The 16,692-nt window shown below is 39.3% G+C and overlaps 1 protein-coding gene across 1 annotated transcript; it reads right to left on the bottom strand.

Moving 5' to 3' along the window:
- Nucleotides 1–8,031: 8,031 nt before the first annotated feature.
- Nucleotides 8,032–8,667, bottom strand: LOC118750001. Its single transcript, XM_036484739.1, has one exon. It carries the CDS (start codon nucleotides 8,665–8,667, stop codon nucleotides 8,032–8,034), a length of 636 nt encoding a protein of 211 aa, XP_036340632.1.
- Nucleotides 8,668–16,692: the final 8,025 nt, after the last annotated feature.

Genomic DNA, 16,692 nt, shown 5'->3' with positions numbered 1-16,692 from the left:
AGGTTCTTGTACGACTGAAGCCAAATGAAGAGCCTAAATTGGTATGCACCAGAGCTGAAGTTGATTCTCTTATAAGCACCTCAGTTAAATGATTAGCTATGTCTACCGGGAGAATACATATTATGCATTTAACCCTTATTTACGCCCACATTTTAGAATATAGTAGATTAGAATATAAGTTAAGATCAATTTGTAATTTACTAAACTCTTATTATCTGACCTATCTTATTTCTCTTGCTATCTCATATTTGTCTTCACACTGCCAATTTGAAGTGCATGTTTGTATGTATGACTTATGGCTTTAAATAATTCATCTGGTGGTTCTAACAATTTCAATCTAAAAATATTGTTGAAACTGGTGAGTAATTATCACCCCGGATTTCAAGTCTGCCATCTCAATGCGCGAAGTTGGAATCAATCCAAGCTTGACTACTTGAATTACGTCTTTGATTCTGTGTGTATTGTTTTTTTATGTATTACTGAGACGTGGTTTAAAAATGACATCAATGACAATATATAACTTACGTGATTTTTGCGTTGTGCGTAATGACAGACATCAGGGTAAGCGTGGTGGTGGTATAGCGATATATTACAAGAATACACTGCTGAGCAAAATAATATATAAGTCAGATGATCATGATCCAGTTGAGTTTTTGATGGTTGAATTTTACAATAATTTCCAACGGTGCCTTGTGATATGCATATATAATCGTAATAAGCCATACGATTTAAGTAACCTATTTCTAAATATTTATAAATACAGTGCAATTTATGAACACATACTCTTGTGTGGCGACTTGAATATAGATTTGCTTGTGGAAAATGACCGTACTAAAATTTTTTTGGATAATATATCAAGTGCTGGATTAAATGTTATAAGCAAGCTTCCTACTCGTTTTGGATCCCATTCTAAGCCTTCGGACGTAAACAGCGTGATACACTTTGAGCAACTTTCTCTTAGTGGTGTGAGCGATCATGATTTAATTTTTCTTAGCTATAATTTAGTGTTAAGACCCATTATAAATAGTTCGCCCGAGTACCTGTATACACGAAACTTTAACGGAATCAATGTTGAAGTCCTAGCTAATGAAGCTTCAGCCCTACCATGGAACGACTGTTGGTTTTTTTTGCCGTATTAACGAAAAAGTTGAACATTCTTCCAATTTAGTCAATTATCTTTTTGATAAATATATTCCACTTAGGAAAATTAAAGTTAATATAAACAGGCAACCATTGTTCACTAAGAGGGTACTTGAGGCGATAAGAGCTCGAAACAAAAGCTATCATTTCTGGAAGAAAAACGCGAATGAAGAAAATTGGGTTGCATATAAACGTATGCGGAACCGGGCAACTAAAATCACACGTGAGTCAAAAATGTGTTATTTTCAAAACAAACTTAATACTAGTCTTCCTCCGAAAGTTCTGTGGAATAATTTAAAACAGCTTGGAGTCCAATCTAATTTGAAATCTGAGTGTATGATCGATGTTGAAGCCATGAATGATTACTTTGCAATTAAATTACCTGAGGAGAATGATAGTTTCGTGCCCAACGTGAATATTTCGTATAATTTTAGCCGCAGATTTTATTTAATACCCTGCATTCTTTCAATTAAATCAAATGCTGTCGGAGAGGACAAAATAAGCTTAAGGTTTATAAGGCTCGTTCTTCCTTACATCATATTACCCTTAACGCATATTATAAATTTTTCGCTAGCTTCACTTAGATTTCCTGATGCCTGGAAAGTGGCTAATATTATACCTGTTGCGAAAAAGGTCATTCCTCGCAACCCTGTGACTTTCGGCCAATCAGCATTTTACCGTCTTTATCAAAGATTTTCGAAAAAGTATTACTGAATCAAATGATGAAGTACCTGATAGAAAATGACCTTTTATCTGAAAATCAATCGGGATATCGCTGCTCAATCGCTATGCTCAAAGTCATGAAGGACGTTCGACCATCCTTCGATAAAGGCAACCAACAATCCTCACCTTATTGGATTTTTCGAAAGCTTTTGACACTGTTTGCCATAGAATCCTCATTCGAAAGCTTGACACATATTTCGGGTTCAGCAATGATGCAGTGAAACTAATTGAAAGCTATTTGGCTAATAGACATCAAAGGGTTGTTTCTAGGGATAACCGCTCTAGCTCAACACCAGGGACGTGAACCGGTTTTGAACCGGAAAACCGCCTTTTCTATAAACTAACTGAACCATTAACCGAACCGAAATGTTTGATCCGAAACGAAAACCGAACCACTTTTAATAAAGGTTTAAAGGTTCGTTTCATCCAATTTTCAATAGACAAATTTACCCCCTTTTTTCTTTTTGTTAAATATGGTAATACATACCATGTTTGTTTACCATGTGGCAGTATCAAATGTCACCCCATCTCATTTGACAGTCACTTGACACTTGCGCGTTGTTACACTTGACACTTGACGCATAAACTTGCGCGTTATTTTTTTTCCGAACCGTTGAACCGAACCGAAACCCCGGTTCAAAGACCAACAAATTTTATATATTCATAAAAAGATAATTTGTCATCACTCTGAAATAAAAAAATTATAAATCGGAAGGGTAAAATAGTATTGTGTTATTAATTCAAAAATAAAAAGTTTCATTTCACTGACGAAGGGGGGATCTATCCCCCAAACCCCCTCCCTCCCCCGCCCCTTCTGGCTACGCCACTGAGTCTCTTGCATATTACGAAATGCCGCAGAGTCCTTTTGATTAGCTGCCGCGCTTTCACGATCCAAAATTTCTTTCGTATTTGGCGTATCACTGAATTGATGCCACCATGAAGTACGGTTTGATGCGCCTCGCGTACAACTAGTTGGCTGTAATGAGAATTTTTGGGTAAAATTATTGGACTAAAATTACCATAATCGCTTGACGGAAGTCTGCTGTTGAGCCTCAAGATGTCATCAACGAGAACAGGGTTCAATGACCCGATTTTTGAATACGATGGTATCGAACGCTGTTGCTCCAACGCCATATTTTCTTCCCTATACTCGCTCTGCTGGGTATATTTTATCCAATAAGATTCTGCTTAATTTAGTTCGCTCGCTGACAACTCGCTGATTTCGCCACTTGTATTTTGCTGATTTCTAATCGCCGCGTTTGTTTTTAAGTTTCGTGTGAATCGTAATATGTACGCTGTTACTCTTAAGAGCCGCTTGAGTTTGCTAAAGCAGCCGTTCCAGATCCTGAGCGCTTATTTTCCGCTCTAATTTAACAGCAGGTTAGTTAATTTGTCGACGAAGAACTCCTCTGGCCATTTTGACTCTCCCAGCCAGATGGGTCCGTGTTTCCATACGGTTGAACCGACTAACACCTTAGCTTTCACTCCTCGTGTTAAGAGATCAGCTGGATTTGTTTTTCCTTGGCAATGTCTCCAATCGTTTATATTTGTAATCTTAATTATCTCGTTAACTGCGCTTTTACATAGGGCTTTATCTGCTTGCCTTGTCCATTGATCCAATTGAGTGCAATAGCTGAGTGAGTCCACAAGGTCGTTGAGTGCACTTCGAAGTCCAGTGCATCAATTAGAAATTGTTTTAGTCTTGCTGCTGTAAAGGCTTCAGTGAGCTCCAGCTTAGGTAATGTAAGCTCGCCGCTACGCTTGGACTTTTCTATGGGCTCACTCTATTTTTTGAACATACAAAATTTGTTGTTATTGTTACGATTATCCTCGAAACCTTGACGGATTTCCCAAATCTTTCGGTTCGTATCGCTGGATTGTTAAATAAATGCTAACGATGACCAAATTGTAGTACAATTAACATTATTGTACAACAAACAATTTACAATACTCGCTAATACAGTAAAAACACTTTACAATAGTTGTTAAAGCAATAACAACGCTTTACAAAACTTGTTAACAAAATTAAACTTATAGCTTGCTTATTCGCAACTGACTTTACTTGTAGCTTGCTGACTTCTAACCCTCCAACTCCGCTGTGTCGTGGCTTTTATATACCTGCGCTCGCACTCATGGCAACTCTCGAACGTTCTGAAGTTCATCGCTCATTCTCTTTCTCTCGCTGTTCGCAGTGTTCATCCAACTTGACGTTTCTCTTTGTGGAACATTCTACGTCATTCCTCGAACATTCTGAATATTTCGCGTTGTTCGCTTTGTGTTGCCGCAGTATTCGCCACACTGCCCTCCACCTAAGTCTGATCGTCCCGATCAGACACACTTGCCGCTCCAACCGCTGCAAGTCTTTCCAAGTGGACCACTTTCATCTTGGTCCTCGGTCTCCCCATTGACTGGATTCGATCCACTGCGTCTTTCAGCCGTTTGTCAATCTTAAACGGATCTTTCCAGTCAAGTCTTTTCTTAGAGTAAAGCTTTTCTTCTGCTGCGACATGTACAACCACAATGCGTTACTGGACATTGCTTCCGGCTTATCTCCGGGAGTGCACCAACTCACATGGTCGTGCTTCTGCCGGCCACTGGTGGTGACCAGACCATGTCTCTTCTCGTGGGCACCCTTTTCGCTAGATCTATGCCGCATCATCTGTCCATGACACCCAGACTCCCGCCTTCGTGCTACACTGCCTTTAGCACATCTTTCTACATCCGGATCCTTACGCTGAAGCTTCCGCCGTCGTTTCGTATCTCGCTCTTCCGCCGATGCTTACTTCATTGACCGGACATATATAATCTCACCCTTAGCTTCCGGCTTAACTGCCACCACCTCTTTTGGGACACTTCAAAGTGCGCCTACTGCTTCCACAGCCGCTTCCATTTCCGGCCACCGGCGTATCACCATTGCAACGTGGTTCAGTGGCTTTCCTCCTGCCGGAAACACTGCCTGGCTCGCCATGACCACTTCCTTGTTGCCTCTTTTTCACTGAGCTGGCGGAACCGTCACGCTTTTCCTGTATCGGTGAACCACTTCCTTCTCCTGACGAAACCAATTCGTCTCCATCACTGTCAACCTCTGCCCAACTAACCACTTCCGTTTCTGGTGGAATCTTCGGCACTTCCTCTAAGACCAACCGTCTGCTGAAGCACTGGTTGTCGTAACCAACCCTAAGTGGCACTTTCCTGTCGCCATAGGCTAGGATCATTCCCTGGAGGTCAATCTTCATGCCTCGCCCAAGTAGGAAATCCACGCCGATGATGACTTCATCCACAATGTCTGCCACAATAAACTTCGTGTACGAAGTCAACCCGTCGATTATTACCTCGCATAGTACTTCTCCTAACACTTGGGTTAGCTCACCAGTTGCAGTCTGCAGCTTTGCTCCAGGTAGTGGCTTCACATAAAAAGTAGTCACATCAGGTCGAATAATGGAATGTGACGCTCCAGTATCCACTGTCAGCACTCGCTCCTGCCCATTCACACATCCACCAATAGTGAGGTTGCTCGCATTCCGGCCAATTTGTGAGACGGAGATTATGGGCCCTTCAACTTCTGGAGCCAGCACGCGGCCCTTCTTGCTGGCTCGTTTAAGTTTAACGACTGATTGGAGTTGGATTCGTCCCCCTCAGCCCTGCGTTTGCGTGCTGCTGAATTGTTGTGGCGAAGTGGCCTGGCTTTCCACATTTAAAACATTTGCCAGATCCATGCTTTTTCTCGCCCAGCAGTTGGATTAGCTTCTTCAGCATTTCATTTGTCTCGTACGGTGTTTCCACTTCCACTCGATGGGCTTTGTAGGCTGGTCTACTTAGGAGCGCCGCCGTTTCACGTGTCTGAGCATACGAGACCGTTTCAGCAAATGTTGCATTTGAATTCGCGTACGTCTCTCGCTTGGTATACATGTCCCGCATTCCGTTGATGAACCTCTGGACTTTTACCCTTTCAAGGTGCTCACCAGATGCGTCTCCAATTGCCAAATGAGCCAACCTTTCAATCTCAGAGGCGAATTCCTGTAAAGTCTCGTTGGATTTCTGGCAGCGATTCTCCAGCTCCATCTGGTAAATCTGTCTCCTGTGCTCGCTACCATTACGTCTTTCCACGGCATCCATTAACGCATCGTAATTGTTCCTTTCACAGTCGGGAATAGTCAGCAAGATTTCCGCTGCAGGTCCTTTCAATGCGACGAATAACGCAGCGGATTTATCCTCCATGCTCCAACGATTTGCTGTAGCCGTCTTTTCGAACTGGAGCTTAAAGACCTGGAAAGGAATAGTGCCATCAAAGGATGGAGTCTTTACCTTGGGAGCGTTCGTCGAATTAGCTGGACGATTCAACTGCAAATCACGAAGACGACCTTCCAACTCGTCCACCTTAGCATCGACTTTGTCCTGTTTTTCCTTAATAAGCACTTCGATTTTATTTTTCCGCTCCTCGATTTTATCCTGTTTTCCTTCGATTTTGTCCTGTCTTTCTTTGAGTTGCGCATTGTCTCTGACTAAACACTCCTGAAGCTGCGTGATCTTTTCATCCAGCTGTGATGACAAGTATGTTTTTTGTGCTTCTAGCTGGGATGAAATTGCAGCCAATAACGTGTTCATGTCCATAGCTGTTGGTGAACCTGGAGCCTTTTGCTGTTCTTCAACCTTCCCGGATGTCTGCTGCACATCCTTCGACGAACAAGCAGCCTCATCCTTCTGTTCGTCTTTTGCGGATGTATCGTCGGGTTTACCATGGAAGTCGTATTTGTCCACGTCGATGCCTTCTGCTTCAATAGGCTCCCGCAACCGGGATAACAATTCCACTTTTCTTCCGGAGGTGACCAAATTACGCTTTTACAACTCCTGTTTGAGTTCCTCAATCTTTAAGTCCAGAATGTTTGCCATTTTTGGAAGTTTCTCCTCTGGGATTTATTTAACAATCCCACTTCTGACACCAATTGTTACGATTATCTTCGAAACCTTGAGGGATTTCCCAAATCCTTCGGTTTGTATCGCTGGATTGTTAAATAAATGCTAACGATGACCAAATTGTAGTACAATTAACTTTATTGTACAACAAACAATTTACAATACTAGCTACTACAGTAAAAACACTTTACAATACTTGTTAAAGCAATAACAACGCTTTACAAAACTTGTTACCACAATTAAACTTATAGCTTGCTTATTCGCAACTCACTTTACTTGTAGCTTGCTCCGCTGTGTCGTGGCTCTTATATACCTGTGCTCGCACTCATGGCAACTCTCGAACGTTCTGAAGTTCATCGCTCATTCTCTTTTTCTCTCTGTTCGCAGTGTTCATCCAACTTGACGTTTCCCTGGTGGAATATTCTACGTCATTCCTCGAACATTCTGCCTATTTCTCGTTGTTCGCTTTGTGTTGCCGCAGTATTCGCCACATTATAGTTCCTCTCGCTGCAATTTGTCTTACGATGGCTACACACGACGAACATATCCGCGCACATGTGCGCCAACATGCTCGCTGTCGTTTGCTACAGACGGTGAGCGGCTCATAAGTGATTTTGTACTCAAAGCGTAAACATGGAAAGGAAAGATGCGGATGATGCAATTGAAATACTTATGACTTAGGTTTTCTTATGTATGTGTTACTTAAATTTATTTATATTTTACTTGTATGTATGTACATACATATACATATAGTAATTTAGCCTCATTTATCAAAAATTCAATTAACGCACATTGGATGCATTTATCCGCGATGTGCGCACTGCAAGCATCAACACAACCTGAGGTTGAGGCTTTCGGGCTGGCATCGGCGAATATGTGAAGCTCGTTTCTAACTCCTTCGCTCTGTGAGAGACTTCGTTGCATTTTAAATTCAGCAAGGAAATTCAGCTCTTCTTGCCAGCATTGAAATTCACTCAATATGTCTCCGCTTAGCGTATGGTCCCACTCGATATTCTCTCTCCATATGTTCTGTAGAACTATTTTTATTCGCACCGTAAAGGGCCCTCACATTCCCAATGGGTCATAAATTCTTGCCATAGCCTTCATGACATTTCGCTTTGTTGGTCTTAAGGCTTGAAAATACGCGTTGCTACTCGCTACATTAACGCTGATTTCATCGCTCCCTGCATAGCGATCGATGCCTAAAAATGTTTGGCTTTTCGCTTCTTTTGTTTCCTCGGTTTTGAAAAACTTTCATAGCCGAACGTCATTCGAATTCCATTTGCTCAAATTCAATTTCGCCGCTGCCATTATTTCATTTGCTTGAATGAAGGTTGTTTTAGCTTCTTCGTGACTGGACACGCTCATTATTAAATCGTCAACATAAAACAATTTCTTCAGCTTGTCGCATATGGGACCATATTGCTGCGCAGATACAATAAGGTGTTTTTGTATTGTCGCTGATTGCAAGAAAGGACTCGAAGTTGTGCCAAATGTCACCCGCGCCATTCGATATTCGACTATTTTTGGCAATAGCTCGTTTTCTTTCGGCACCGTTTCATACCACAAAAACCGATGTGAGTCACGATCTTGCTCCGCTATTGAGATTTGTAGGAAAGCCTTTTCTATATCTGCTATCACCGCTATAGCATTCGACCGAAATCTCAGCAAAGTTTTTGTAAGATCAGCTATAAGATTGTAGCCTGCGCTTAAATGGTCATTCAAAGACATAAGTCCCGGCTCGCTCGAAGAGGCGTCGAAAACTATTTGCGTTTTTGTCGTAGTTTTATCCTCTCGATACACTGGCTTATGACGCATATAATAAACCCGCATGCCACCTGATACCTCACTGACTTGTTCTGCCACACCGCTTTGTAATAGTTCTCTCATACACAGATCGTACTCGACTAGCTTTTCATTAGTTTGTAGTAATTTATTTGGTAAACTACGTAATCTCCCAAGTGCTATGTCTTTATTAGTATGCAATGTTCCGCTAGAGTTTTTCCACGGTAAGGTTACGACACGGTAATTTAATTTCTTTATTTCGGATATTTTTTTTTTATTAATTTTTCTTCGCACGCTAAGCTGCTACTTATGCCAAGAGACTCTAGGTTCCAAAATTTTGTTATGTCAAACGTTTCCTCACAAACTTCAGCATAATTTGTTATTGTAATTGTATTGTATTCAATTTCCAATAACTGTCTTGTCCGATTAAAATGTTAATACCCTCTATTAATTCTACATTGCTAATTTTATTGTCCGCTATTCCTACTGCTAGGTGCTTAAATTTTTTGTTTTTAATATTTGGCACGAGTAAAATATGTACGCATAGTTTGGCACTACAATCGCTTTAATTTGTATCGCTTTTTCGTTATACTGGCTTTGCAGTGAAAGCTCAACAATTGTAAAATTAGTCGCTTTTTTATTTTGTTTTTTGTCACCGAATGCCATAACTTTCATTTTCTCAAATCCGCATGTAGGTAGGTTAAGAACGCTGGTTAATTTTTCGCTAATGTATATTCGCTGGCTAACGTTGTTCATTATTAATCGCGACATTACGCTGCTGCAGTTGTTAATTTCGCTAACGACAGCTTTTGCTGTTTGAAGAAATATTTCTCCTTCGCTGAATTCAATGGTATTGAGGGCCACTGCTCCTATTACATTCGCTGACGTTGACGCCTCTTCATGGCGTTCTCTTTGCTGCATTCTGTTCTTTCGTGACTTGTACGCGACACGTGGAACGATACACGGCACCCATTTTTCACCAAAATTCCGAGCTCTAGTTATTAGATTTCGCTACGATTTATTCAAATAAGTCACTTTTTATACCCGAGCGCACTTGTGCACAAGGGTATTATAACTTTGTTCACATAACGGTTGTTTGTAACAGGCAAAACGAATCGAGATAGATATAGACAAATGTATACATAAATGATCAGGATGAAAAGAGAAATCGATTAAGCGGTGACTGTCTGTCTGTCCGTCCGTCCGTCCGTCCGTCTGTCCGTCTGTGCACACGATAACTCGAGTAAAAATTGAGATATCTTAACGAAACTTGGTATGTGCACTTCTTTCGGGCGTAGGACGGATGGTATTGAAAATGGGCAAAATCGGACAATAACCACGCCTACCTCCCATATAACGGTAGTTTTCAGAAATACAAAAACTGCGATATTTTAGTAACTACTGAAGATAATTCACTCAAAATTGATATTTGTAATAAATTTTAGACGAAAAATAAGAATATTAACATTTTTTTGAAAATGGGCGTAGCCACGCCCACTTATGGTTACATGTGTATATCTTGGTAACCGCTGCATCAATTTATTCCAAACTTTGCACAGTTGTTGGCCTTAATACAGCATACTAAATGGCCGAAAACTTTAAAAATCGGATAATAACCACGCCCACTTCCCATATAACGGTAATTTCCAGAAATACGAAAACTGCGATAGTTTCGTAACTACTGAATATAATTGACTCAAAATTGATATTTATAATACATTCTAGACGAAATATAAGAATATTAAAATTTTTTTGAAAATGGGCGTAGCCACGCCCACTTATGGTTACATGGGTATATCTTGGTAACCGCTGCATCAATTTATTCCAAACTTTGCACAGTTGTTGGCCTTAATACAGCATACTAAATGGCCGAAAATTTTAAAAATTGGACAATAACCACGCCCACTTCCCATATAACGGTAATTTTCAGAAATACGAATACTGCGATATTTTAGTAACTACTGAAGATTATTCACTCAAAATTGATATTTACAATAAGTCTTAGACGAAAAATAAGAATATTATAAATTTTTGGAAAATGGGCGTAGCCACGCCCAGTTATGTTTACATGTGTATATCTTGGTAACCGCTGCACCAATTTCTTCCAAACTTGGCACAGTTGTTAACCTTGGTATAACATACGAAATGGCCGAAAATTTTTAAAATAGGACAATAATCCCATATAACGGTAATTTAGAGAAATACGAAATCTTCGATAAATCAGTAATTATTGCAGCTAATTTATTCAAAATTGATGCTTGCAACAATTCGTTACCAAGAAATACGTTTAGGATACAATTTTGAAAAATGGGCGTGGCACCGCCCACTTATGATCACATATATGTATCTCGGTAACCGTTCTACCAATTTGTACCAAACTCGGTGTGGTTATTGTACTTGCCACATAGAAGCAAAACGTTGAAACTTATTGAAATCGAACTAAAATTACGGCCGCTTTTCATATAACAGTAAATTTCAGATATGCTTGAAACTTCAATATTTCGAAATTTAAGGACGCCAATTTACTCAAAATGGATACACCTCGGTTTACCATGTAGCGGTAGCTTTCGGAAAGGCGAAAAACATATATTTAATACTTGCGCCGGGTATTTAATGTTCGGCTCCGCCCGAACTTAGACTTTTTTACTTGTTCGTTAATAGCTTTAATAAAGCTTTTTTTCGCTTATATGTATTAACTCAACCTGCACGTTAGTGTATAATCCGCTTAACGATTTGATTACACAACCGTCCCGGGTTTCGGCACCATATAAAAAATATAATTACACACACGAGTTTTGTCCCGTAATGACGGTCTCGGCGGTCGATTTAATACTGACTTATCGTTCATTCTTCAGTGTTACAATAGGTACTTATTTATATGCAAAGTTAAAGTTTCTTTAAGTTAAGTTCTGTCAAAGTTAACTGTTTTAAATACAATGCTGCTAACCAAATGTTGCTAACCCAATATTGATATAATTAATTTTCTACAGTATCAAAGTAGATACCCAAGTCCTTAAATTCACAAATTGACTTCAGCGGCACATTTGAGATACAGTAGGAAATAGGTAGATGTCTTTATAACTTAGCATAGGAGGCATAATAACATTTACTAATATTAGAGTTACTGAGGGAGAGTTAGTGAATCTTACGGGCAACTAATTTCATAATAATTCTTCAGATCATCAGCATACAGCAAGAAGTTACTCTTACAGAAACAAGAGAAAATATCATTAATAAAGAGCACAAATAATAAAGAACCCAAGATACTGCCCTGGGGAACACATGAGGAAGCAATGAACGAACGGGAAGATACCTTTTCAATTACGACAACACAGCGCCTGTTACTTAGATACGATATAATCCAGTTCAAGAAAGCAGATTGGAAGCCTAGTCTCGCCAGGTTAGCTATCAAGATACGGTGAGATACCCTATCGAAGGCCTTAGAGAAATCCGTGTAGACAGCATCAATTTGGAATCCCTTTTGCAAGGTTGCAAAAGAATCCTCCGTAAATACCGTTAAGTTAGTTACCGTTGATCTGCGCGGGATAAGTCCATGTTGATTAGGATATCACAAGTGCTTAGTAGCACAGTATATTTTGTCCTTCACGATACATTCGAACAGCTTAGAGACAGAAGTGAGCTTGGAAATCGACAAATAGTTCGCTATATCATTTTTATTACCACTTTTAAGAATCGGCGTAATGAAAGCCAGTTTCCAGTCATCGAGAAACACCCCATCAGCCAATGACATATTAAATATGTGTCTCAAAGGCTCGATAAGAGAGGGGCAGCTTTTTAACAAGAGAGAAGCCAGCGGCGTCAGTATTAGTGGAATACTTTAAATTAGTTATGCTATTAACAATATCCTCATTAGACAAAAATAAGTTACCGAAGTTGAGAGAACTATTTGAGTTTAAAGAAGGGTCCTCTGGAAAAACACTATCCGGGTTATCTAAAATAAAATTAGACGAGAAAAAGTCAGCAAAAAGATTAACACCATCCAAAATAGAGATAGCTGAAACACCATCTAGTTGAACTGATGCGGGAATATTTGAGCAATCCTTTTTCGACTTTATGTAACTCCAGAAAAACTTAGGATTTCTTTTTATGTTACTTTCAACATTGTGTATGTAATTTCTATGATTTCTATTCAGCTTGTTAAATTTAGCTCTATAAAACACATAACGTTCGCGCACATTAGCGTCGTTTGAGCGTTTGAGAACTTTGAGTTTAGAGAACCAAGGTAGCTTAGTTTTAGAGTGTAATTGTGGAATATTGTTTAGCCAAACATCGTAAATGTTAGACTTAAAAATATTGAAGCAACTAGTTACATCCTTCTTCCCAAAAAGCTGAGACCAATCTAAAACTATCAAATGATTATTTAACTCCGTACAATCACAAAGAGAGTAATTAAAAGCTACCCTCTGGATGCCAGTAGGTAACTCAAAAATCCAATTTCCAACACTTATAGAGTATGGTGCTTTTGAAGGAGAGATGTAGCTAGATGCATGCGAAAGCTCAAAGCTAATATTATAGCTAACGAAAATCAAATCCACAATTCGGCCTAATTCGTTAAAAAACACTGACTTGATATAATTAAGTGCATAGCAGATTATCAATAAAATATGATTCCAAAACGCTATTAACGTTAGATGGACTGACAAAATTATTACTATCCAAATAGCTCCAGGAAATATTGTTTAAGTTAAAATCGCCTAGAACACAGAGTTGACTATCACTTATGTTCGCTTGAAGTTCAAGAATGTTGTCAACATGGGCCTTATACAAATAATCAGAGCTGCCCGGCGGAATGTATGACACACAAATGTATAGCACACCACATGCGCCCTGCCACTTTACTCATATCTGGTCCAAGATAGAATTTTCATCGAAGAGCGGAGAGAAAGCAGCCCGAAGATGGCGACGGGTAGCTATTAATACACCACGTCAAACAGCGCCGACAAAAAAGTTGGAATTGAGCCAAGATTCAGTTAATGCGAAGCAGTCGTATTCCAATTGCGAGCTTAAAATGCGGACGGATTCAGATTTGGTTCTGAGTCCAGACGTAGTTTGATAGTAGACTTTAATTTTACGGCTATTTGAGATAGATTGCGTTTTTATTTCTTTTGCAGCTCCTGAGGATCCTTTTGAAAAAAATCAAAAAGCCTGATCGCGACGTTAGCTGGCCAAAAATCCGACGAACGCAATTTGTCCTAATAGCATTCCGGAACTCCAAGCTTAAAACTTACGCGCTTGAGAGCTCTCAAATCGGAACCTTTCTTCACAAGCAAAAAGCAAGAAATCTTATCTTTATCGATACCTGCGTACTTTGCTACATACTCAATGATACTTTCAGTCTTCACAGTAGATACAAACGAAGAAAGATGTAGCCATTTTAAGCGAACCACAACTTCAAGTTCTGAGTTAGCATTAGTTCCAAACACAAACGGTTTCTGTTAACCACTGTGCATAATGTATCGGAGTATTGTTACCAACAGCGTCAGGTATTAATGCTGCAGCAGTGGCATACGAAGACGTCGGAGCGGCGAAACCTTCAGGCCCTGTCTCCACAGGAAAACACTGATGTCGTGATAACCATGTCACAAAATATATTTCCAATGGAGACCGCCTATTTCTCCTGGGTTGCAATATATATCATCACTTATTGCTTGACATCTAGGTAATTCGATAGTTTGACAGCCATATTTTCATTTGAAAGAAAGCGTGCTGGTGGTAACAGCGATGAAATTTTGATACTAAATCTAAATAAAAATCTGTTCCCTATTGGATTATTTATGATTACGTTTTAGGAAATTATTCAGCAAGTTTTTTTACAAATTTAAATGTTTTTAAACACCGAAATTGAGAGAATGTTGTCTGGTGGCGTCATGCGGCAAATGCTTATTTCAAGACATCAAAGTGCCCACACACAAAAACTTGCAATCATATTGCTCGTCAAAATGACAGTTGGTAGGCCATCGGTGTTTGCCTGTGGAGTTCTGCGGTCACTAGCACAGGGAGCATTACCAGCGGCTGGCGAAGCAGCAGCAGAAAACAAAGAAAAATCGGTTTTAGAAGCAGCGAACACAGACAAACCAGTATTATTAAGAGGAGGAATAGAATAAATATTTTCAGCAGTAGTATGAGCAGTCAAACCAGTATTATTACCAGGAACAACAGAAACGATATTATCAGCAACAACAGCATCAATAGCTGACACAGTACCAGCAACACCACAATCACGGAAATTAGTAGCTTTAGGTGTTTCTGCAATAGGAATAGCAACAATGCCACTTATTTTCGATTTTGAACGCGTAATAATTCTTTTATCACTGATAGCAGGTGGCGGTGTAATAGAGTTATCACTTGCTGGCTCGATTAATGACACAAATATGCTTTTAAGTTTATCCAAGTCCGAAATCGCATTTAAGATTTTGTTCTTAAGTCATCACTGGGCCATACAATTAGCACAGAGAGATTTTGAGAAAGGAAAACTAAAACTTATTATGTTTGTGCGCAGAGCAAAAGAAAAAGCACGTCCGAAGTAGACAACAGTCAAAGTTTTGGATGCCTTTTATCGTATCTCTGTATTTCACTAGCTCCCTGTGTGAGGAAACCATATATATAAGGTAATTCTCAACGGAAGTGCCTAAAATTTAACAGTTTAGCCATGTTAAACACAGCTGAAGCTAATTTCCGGTATTTCTCTTACTAGCGCATGAAACTATACTTATTATCAGGGCAACCAAAAAGTAGCACTAACAAGTTTTTTATTATAACAGCTATCACACAATCCTTAATATGGGACAGTTTTTTGTAAAAATCTTAACATTTTGACCTGCATTTGTTAGAGCCAAAAATTTCCGAATTCATAATAAATGCCAAATTATGCTTATTTCAGTAATAAAAAAGGACTTGAACCGGTTTTGAACCGGAAAACCGCTTTTTTCTATTAATTAACTGAACCATCAACCCAACCGAAATTTTCCACAAATGTTTGATCCGAACCGAAAACCGAACCACTTTTCATAAAGGTTCGTTTTAACCAATTTTCAATAGATAAATTTACCCATTTTTTCGTTAATATTGTTACGATTATCCTTGTTTAATTGACGGATTTCCCAAAATTTTTCGGTTCGTACCGCTGGATTGTTGAATAAACGCTTACGATGACAAGATTACAGTACAATTAACTTTATTGTCAACAAACACTTTACAATACTTGTTTATGCAATAACAACAAATAGCTATGCTTGTTAAGGCAATTAAAACACTTTATAAATCTTGCTAACACAACTGAACTTATACCTTGCTAACTTGTAACTAACTCACTTCGTTGTGGCGGAGGCCTTATATACCTGCGCTCGCACTCATGGCAACTCTAGAACCTTCTGAATTTCATCGCTCATTCTCTTTCTCATTCGAATATTGCACGGCTGTTTGACGACGCGATAAAACTTTTGGGTCCAAATTTTAACAGGGATGCTCTATTGTTGTTTCTAACAGATGCTGCACCTTACATGGTGAAAGCTGGAATAGCCATAAAGGCCTTTTATCCCAAATTAATTCACGTGACATGCCTTGCTCATGCTCTTCATAGGCTTTGTGAAAAAATACGCGAATCTAATCCTAAAGGTGATCGTTTAATTGCTACCATAAAAAAAGTTCTTCTTACGGCTCCATCGCGGACTAAAATTTTTAGGGATTGCGAGCCAGATATACCATTCCCTCCTGCACCCATAATAACACGGTGGGGAACATGGCTGGAAGCAGTTAGCTATTATGCTAAATATTTTGAAAATATTCGAACAATTTTCGAATTATTAGATTCAAACGATTCTCAATTTATTAAAAATGCGAAAATATTATTTGTAGATACTGATGTTCGACAAGGAATAATTTTTATAGATGGTTTTCTGGTGGATTCCATAAAAAAGCTGGATAATGTCGGTCTTGCGCTCACAGCGCAATTGCAGGTGGTTGCAGATGTCAAAAAAACAATTGACAGAGTTGAATGTGTGGAAGTAGAAGAAAAGCTCAGCTCGTTGTTATTGAAAAACCAAGGCTACATTGAGATGAAAGGCATTGCTGACCAAATTGCAGGAAAACCTATGTACATGCTGTCACTAT

Source organism: Rhagoletis pomonella, unplaced genomic scaffold (assembly GCF_013731165.1).
Source record: "Rhagoletis pomonella isolate Grant_MI unplaced genomic scaffold, Rhpom_1.0 Rhpom_scaffold_00108, whole genome shotgun sequence".
NCBI classification, from domain to species: Eukaryota; Metazoa; Arthropoda; class Insecta; order Diptera; family Tephritidae; genus Rhagoletis; species Rhagoletis pomonella.
Note: the sequence above shows the minus strand (reverse complement) of the source record. Positions and strands in the feature narration are given on the sequence as shown.